We start from the raw sequence: 6,732 nt of genomic DNA on the forward strand, positions 1-6,732 counted from the left end.
GATCCCCCCTCCCATCCCATCCCATCCCATCCCATCCCATCCCATCCCATCCCATCCCATCCCATCCCATCCCATCCCATCCCCTCCCTGCCTCCCAGACACCAGAGGGATGGATCCTGCCCAGGGATGGATCCTGCTCAGCACCTTTCCCCTCCAGTGGGATTCACTCCTGATTTATTCCACACCAGAGAAGCACCTGAAAAAAAAATTAAAAAAGAAAACAAAAGCATCATCAACAACAACAACAACAAAAAGTGATGCAGCTGCTGAGGGAGATTGATTTCTTTTATTCTTCCTACTTGCCCCAAAAGCTTTCCCAGGGCACTGTATTACTGGCCATGGCTATAATGAAGTCCCACTAATAGAAACCTAATTGATTTTTTCCTATTTGCTGACTTGCAGCAAAGAGATTGAGAAAACCAAAGGCAGTTTGTAACCTTGATCAAGTAAGGGAAATCAGGTTCAGAGCTACACGACAGAATTCCCCCCACTTCAGCTTTTGGGGAACTTTCCACATTCCACACGTTTTTGCCAGGAATGGGACAAAATTCTGCCCCAGGTAGGAGGCTTGGCTGCACTCAAACCCTGCTCAGGGGGGGTGCCAGGAGGTGGGAGGCCACGAGATTTTCCTTAATGAGGAAAAGGAGATCAGTGGTACCCAGTAAACAAGTAAGAGGCAGCCACAGAACAGCAAAATCCTTCTGCATGCAATAAATTAGATTAAGGGGATGAGAGACTAAAAATGTAATATAGGGAACAGAAGCTGCAGCAGATAAACAAACAAGCAGCACAAACCTTGAAGGCTACTGAGAAATAAGCATTTAATTAAAAACCCAGTTGCTAAACAAGCAGGAAATGCTCCCTCAGCTTGAGAAGCAGAGATAGCAGAGTCAAACCAGCTTATTCCTGAAGGTCAGGCTCCAGTAAACCCAGCCCAGCAGCACCAGCTGCTTTGCAAAATAAAATCAGATTCCCAGCTGGAACCTGGTGCCTGTGGCTGGGAACAAGGCAGAGCTCAGCTCAGACTCTGCTGGGCTCTCGACCTCCCCAGAGGGACAGGGTGATTCCCCCAGGAGTTTTTGGGCAGAGGGGATCTATTCAGTTACTGAGCTCGTGCCCTGGGCAGGATTTTTCATCCCACTGCTTTGGGTTTGCTTGGCTGTGGCTCCATGCCTTTCTTTCAGGCAATTTCACAAATCCTAAAGGAAACACCTTCATTTTCCTTGCTCCCCCCCCCCCCCAACTTTTTTAACAGAGAGATTAATCCCAGGAAGCCCCCAGCTCCCTGCAGTCTCCATCATCCATCCCCACAGCTCTGTACCAACTCCACAGGATTCAGGCACCTCCTTGGCTGCTCATCCCATTGCCCTGTCCCGGAATCATCCCACACCTCAGCTTGGATGAGGTTTTTTCCCCACTTGTTACTGCTGCTCTGGCACTTAAAACACAAATTAATCAAGGCAGGAACTGTCTATCCATCAGTCTTTCCCACCAGGGTTTAGCACCAGGGGCTGAAGGCCTCTCAAAAAAAAAAAAAAAAAAAAAAGCAAATAAACACCACTATTGAAGGAAAAGCACTAACGGAGTAATTTGTATAAAAACTTTATTAGAAACGAGGACACAGCCTCCCAGGAACAACATTCTACATCATCTCCCGTATTTTTACAATTTAATGGCTGTAATTAAATACAAATAGCTAGAAAAAGAGTGTGCACATCTCTAAAGGAAGGGAGAACTCATCCTCCAACCTCCCTGGTCTCAAACATGGCTGGAGAAAGTGTTTTTCCCTGGTGGTTTGTACAGACACCCCGCGAGGCTGTGGGTTGGCACGTGGGGCTTTGGTTGCTTTCTGTGGTACCAGAATTCTGAATTGCTTTGGTCCCAAGGGAGAAGAGCAAATTGTTGTGGCTTGATACTGCTTCCCATATGCTATGCCAGGTAAGCAGGTGGCACTTTCAAACTTTAGAATCACACAGAAGTGACTATTATCCTATCCCTGGTTTCACTGCAGCACTAAATAATAATAATCATCATAATAATAATAATAATCATAAAGCCCAGAGGGCCTACTGTCACAGAAAAAGCAGACCAGCCTCAGATAACCACCTTAAAAAAAAAGAAAGCAAAAATAAAGCCTAGTTCATAAAAGCCTTTTCCTCTACTCGTACCCAAGGTTTAACAGCACTAATTTTTAGCACTAATTAGTGCATCAGTACCACGACTGATTCACCAATCACGACCACGTGCATCAGTACCACGACCAATTCAGCCACACACTGCTTGGTACAAAACACCAAAGAAAGAGGGGGGTAAAATACGTAAAACACATCCACTTCTCCACTTCCTGAAGAGATGCTTTCCACGTCATGGCATCAGAAATAAGAATTTAAAGCAAACAGATATCCAAAAGCTACTGTGCCAGAGTCAGGGGCGTATGAACACGTCAAACCCAGAACATACAAAAAGTATTCCAGTAGCAAAGGCAGTAGATAGTACTTCATATAAACAGGCTTTGAAAAGTATAAAATTAGGAAATAATGCATAGAGCAGTGTGTCCCACAGGCCCTGCAGCAACGTGTTCCCAGGCCGGGTCGGAGATCCCGCCGTGTCCCAGGCACCAACTCATTGCCTGCAGAACTCGGCGGTGACGTTGGGCAGGGGGTAGGCAAAGAGGGAGAAATCCAGGATGTACTTGGGCAGCAGCTCTTGGATCAGCCACCGCTGGGTGTTGCACAGGTAGTACTGGAGGGTCTCTGGGGTCACGGGGTTGTACCAGGCCTGGCGCTCGGGGAAGCGGATGCCGGAGGGCGATCGGATCCGCTCCAGGACGCGGCGGGCGTCGGCGTCGAGGCGCTCGTAGGAGCCGATGAAGTCGTAGCGCACGGCGCAGGGCTGGCAGAGGTTGTAGATGGGCATCCAGTGCTCGTTCATCCTCTCCACCTCCTCGTCCAGCAGGTACCGCAGGAACTCGGAGAAGGTCACGTCGTCCCCCGCCGAGTTCCCCCCGTTCTTCCGATACCGCCGGACGATCTCCACCCCGTACTTCTGCTGGTACTCCTTGATCTCCCCGAATTTATTCCTGTAGGCCGAGAGCAGCCTCTCCATGGGGTTCCTCACGAAGATGAACTTGTAGTAGTTCTTCAGGCGGTAGCTGATCTCCTCGGGCTTCATGTCCCCCAGGAACACCAGGTCGCTCTTGTGGTCCATCTTCAGCTTGACGTCGACGCTCTCCAGCGCCCCGCCCAGCACCTTCAGGATGCGTTTCCAGTTGGAGCAGGCGACCTTGGGGACGTAGCAGTACAAGAACCGGTATTTGTCGCTGACCAGGAGGTGCCGGAGCACCGTCCGACGCTGCCCGGCCGGCAGCTCCCAGACGCTTCGGGGCATCGCCCGCTGCCCGCAGACGGCGCGGATGGTTCGGTTGCGGATGTCCCGCAGCACCTCGGAGTCCAAATCACCCGGGACCTCCTCCCCACCACCGCCACCTCCTCCTCCTCGCCGGGAGAGCTCCCCCGCCGGCGGGTGCAGCGGCAGCGGCTTCACCTCGGCCAGGATTCCCTTCTCGATCATGAGGAGCAGCCCGCTGGAGGCCAGGATCACGCCGAACATCAGCATGGAGGGCAGCAGCACCGTCCCGCCGCCCGCACCCCGAGCCCGGGAGCGGCTGCGCCCCGAGGCCGCCGCTCGCTTCACCTCCCCGGGGAAGGGGGCCCGGGGCAGCATGGCCGGGGAGGGCTGGGGCCGCCTCCCTCAGCCGCGGCTCCGCATGCCGGGGATGGCAGGAGGGCAGCGGGGAACGGGCTATGGCTGCCGGGACCGTGGCCGGGGGCAGGCGGGGCCCCGGGCCGGCAGTGACGGCCGCGCAGGGCGGGACGGGGGGAGGCGGCGGCCATTTCGTGTGGGCTCCGCTCCGCCCCACCCCACCGGGATGGGACGGGAGGGACAGGGAGGTTCCCCCGGCTCCGGGCAGGGAAGGGGGAAAGGGTTGAGTTTCCAGGGGAAAACGAGGGAGTCTCCCCCGCTTCGCCTCGGGACCCCTCGGGCGGCTTCGTGAGCCCTGAGCGGCCGCGTTTCCAGGGTGCGGGTGTTGGGAACCCCCCGGCGGGGGCAGGCAGAGGCACCCACTGCCTCTGAGAGGGGTCCCGGGACCACCCCAGCTCCCGGACATAGATTTCCCAATGCAGTTTCAAACAAAACCCTCCGGGGTTGCTCTGCGCTGCCCGGTTTGACACCCGCTGCTTCTCAGCCCCTCGGGGGCTCCGCGGGGCGGTGCGGGGGGGATGGCTGCAGTGTCAGCCCCGAGCACCCTTCATTAATCGTGTCAGGATTAATTGCAGCGCGGGTTCAGCAGCCCGGAGGAGGGGGTGGGAGCGCCCTGGAGCACCCAAGAGGCAAAGGAGAGGAGATCGGAACCCTCAGTCCCCGGCACCCCGGCTGATGTTCTCCTACCTTGAGGCGAGCAGATGGATGCCGAGGCTTTGACCAAAGTCACCAGCAGCTTCTCATTGCTCTGAGCCAGCCCCGAGGGTGCCGTTTCCACCTCCAGCCCCGAGGATGCCGTTTCCATCTCCATCCCGTGTCTCCATCCCTCCCATCACCTCGGACCGGAGCTGTTCTGCCGGTTTTTCTTCGCTGCTTTCAGAGCAGAGCACGGGGCTCTTACCCAGGAGTCTTGCAGGGACTTTCTCTGTCAGAGGCTTTCGGAACATCAAGAGAAAAACCAGCTTCCACTTGGCTTGCTTTGATCAAAAGCCAAGAGCATTTTGTCAGCCAAGGCAGACAAAGCATCTGCAGCGAAGCAGATTATTTGACATTTTACACTTTTATTTTGATGTAAACATAGCATTAGCTCTAGGAAGGGATGGGATATTCTGCTCTGCTGGGAACCTGCTGTAGCCTTACCAGATTTCTGCTCGGATTTCAGAGGGCAGGGCCAAGGATCTGATCTTGATCTCCACACCAGCGTGAACTGGAGTCGCACCCCCGTGTGTAATCCATTGCACCAAGAGGAGAATCAGGCCCTGGAAAGCTCTGGTTTTGGAGGAAAAGGCTCTGATCACAGCAAACTGCAGCACAGACACCAATCCTGCTGCCAAAGCAGCCAAGGGAAATGTTTGTTTCCTTGCAGGAATGTTAGTCTGGCACCACTTGTCCTGTTTGTTTCTCTTCACCCCCAACATCCATAGTGTAGTCATGTGTGTTAGCAGAGGTGTTCTGAAAATACATTTTGGGCTGAGAAACGGCAAAAAAAAGGAAGGTGGCATGAGGGCCCTGGAAAAAAATTAGCAGTAGAAGGAGATTTCTTTAAAGAACGAGAGTTGAGCTGATGCCAACTTGGCAAACGAGCAATGGGCCAGTGGCTCCCAGTGCAGGCAAACGGGAGCCCTGGGGTGGATCTGAGCAGCTCCAGATCAAAAGTAAAACAAGCAAAGGAAGCAGAGATCTGGTGTTGTGGCTGCATGTCCAGAGATTATCCAGTCATTTAGTTTAATAAAGCCTCTTAACCAAGTGGATAAGCACAGAAGCCATTTCACAATCAGCTCACTGTGTAAGGCAGTTTCTTATCTCTAGGGGAAAAAAAAAAAAAAAAAAAAAAGTCCTTTTCAAGAAAGTCAAACACTGGATGAATATGCTAAATAATTCAGAGGAGATTGTTATGACAGGCTCAGTCCATCTCCCTCAAAACAAAAATGACTGTTTTCCAGGAAAATGTAGTGCTGAAGGATCTGCTTATCTTGCAGCTACAAATGAATTGCTCTGCAGCTGCCAAACTCACAGGCACCTTGCACCGAGCTCTGGTTTTTCCTGCTCTGTGGTGTGTGACTATGAAATTGCTTTTGAACCCAGTTTGGGTTCCTCCTGGCAAGACAAACCCTCACCCCCCCTCCTGGGTTGGCAGAACCATAGGAACTGATCCCACCTGGGCTGTGCTGGAGCAGGGAAGGTGTCTGAGAGCATCCAGGCTGAGTGTGGTCCCTTTTCAAAGCTCAGCAACAGCTCCTGCTCCCCTTTTCCTGCCCTGTGCCCATCCCACACCCTCTGACCACTCCTTAACCCCTTACAGACCTGGGCAACACCTCAGGATTTGCACCCAAACACCACGGGAGGCAGCAGCCAGCTGAGCTTTTACCATCAGCTTTTCAGTCAGTTTTTTACCAGTTTTTATCACCAGTTTTCCATCCCAGCACCCATTAAACCCAGCACAGCTGTGGAACTGGTGCTGCAGCAGAGTCTTTGTGTCTCTTATCTTGTTCTGGGTACTTCTGAGGCCCCCAGATGTCTCCTGTGGGGCTGTAATGGGGTCCTGGACCTCATGGGTCCTTTTTGGGATCACCAACAGCCTCTCCACCCCCTCCTTCATTAGGGATATTCATTAAGTGGAGTAAACCCCAGAGCACAAACTGTGGGATTGCAGGGGTCACCTCGGGTGCTGCTGAGCTGCAGGCAGCTCCAGGCTGTGCCACACATTAAAATAGAAATAAAACCCCTTCAGGGGAATATCCAGAGGCTCTGCAGGCCCTGAGCCCCAGCATGAGGGGGAATTCACCTGCTGGAGAGGAGGGGAAGTTTTCTGACCAGCTCTTCCCAGATGCTCCCAACACGGAGACATCACAGCAGTGCTCAGGGAAAAGCCAGGAACCTCTTCCCATGGGGAAATCCCACGGGGCTGCTGGAATGTTGTCATTTATCAAGTGTCAAAGGCTCTGCCCTCCCCACCCTGCCTTGTGGGTG

At 53.3% G+C, this 6,732-nt stretch overlaps 1 protein-coding gene across 1 annotated transcript; it reads right to left on the reverse strand.

Moving 5' to 3' along the window:
* Positions 1–1,586: 1,586 nt before the first annotated feature.
* Positions 1,587–3,850, reverse strand: CHST14 (carbohydrate sulfotransferase 14). The gene is made up of 2 exons (XM_071761924.1): positions 2,259–3,850; positions 1,587–2,221 (listed from the first exon to the last, which is right to left on the reverse strand). Exon 1 carries the CDS (start codon positions 3,721–3,723, stop codon positions 2,623–2,625), a length of 1,101 nt encoding a protein of 366 aa, XP_071618025.1. The 5' UTR covers positions 3,724–3,850; the 3' UTR covers positions 1,587–2,221; positions 2,259–2,622.
* Between the last annotated feature and the right edge of the window lie 2,882 nt (positions 3,851–6,732).

Source organism: Heliangelus exortis, chromosome 18 (genome assembly GCF_036169615.1).
Source record: "Heliangelus exortis chromosome 18, bHelExo1.hap1, whole genome shotgun sequence".
In the NCBI taxonomy this organism is placed as follows: Eukaryota; Metazoa; Chordata; class Aves; order Apodiformes; family Trochilidae; genus Heliangelus; species Heliangelus exortis.

Coding starts and splice junctions, on each gene's coding strand:
- CHST14 (XM_071761924.1), bottom strand. CDS start 3,723: ATGCTGCCCCGGGCCCCCTTCCCCGGGGAGGTGAAGCGAGCGGCGGCC.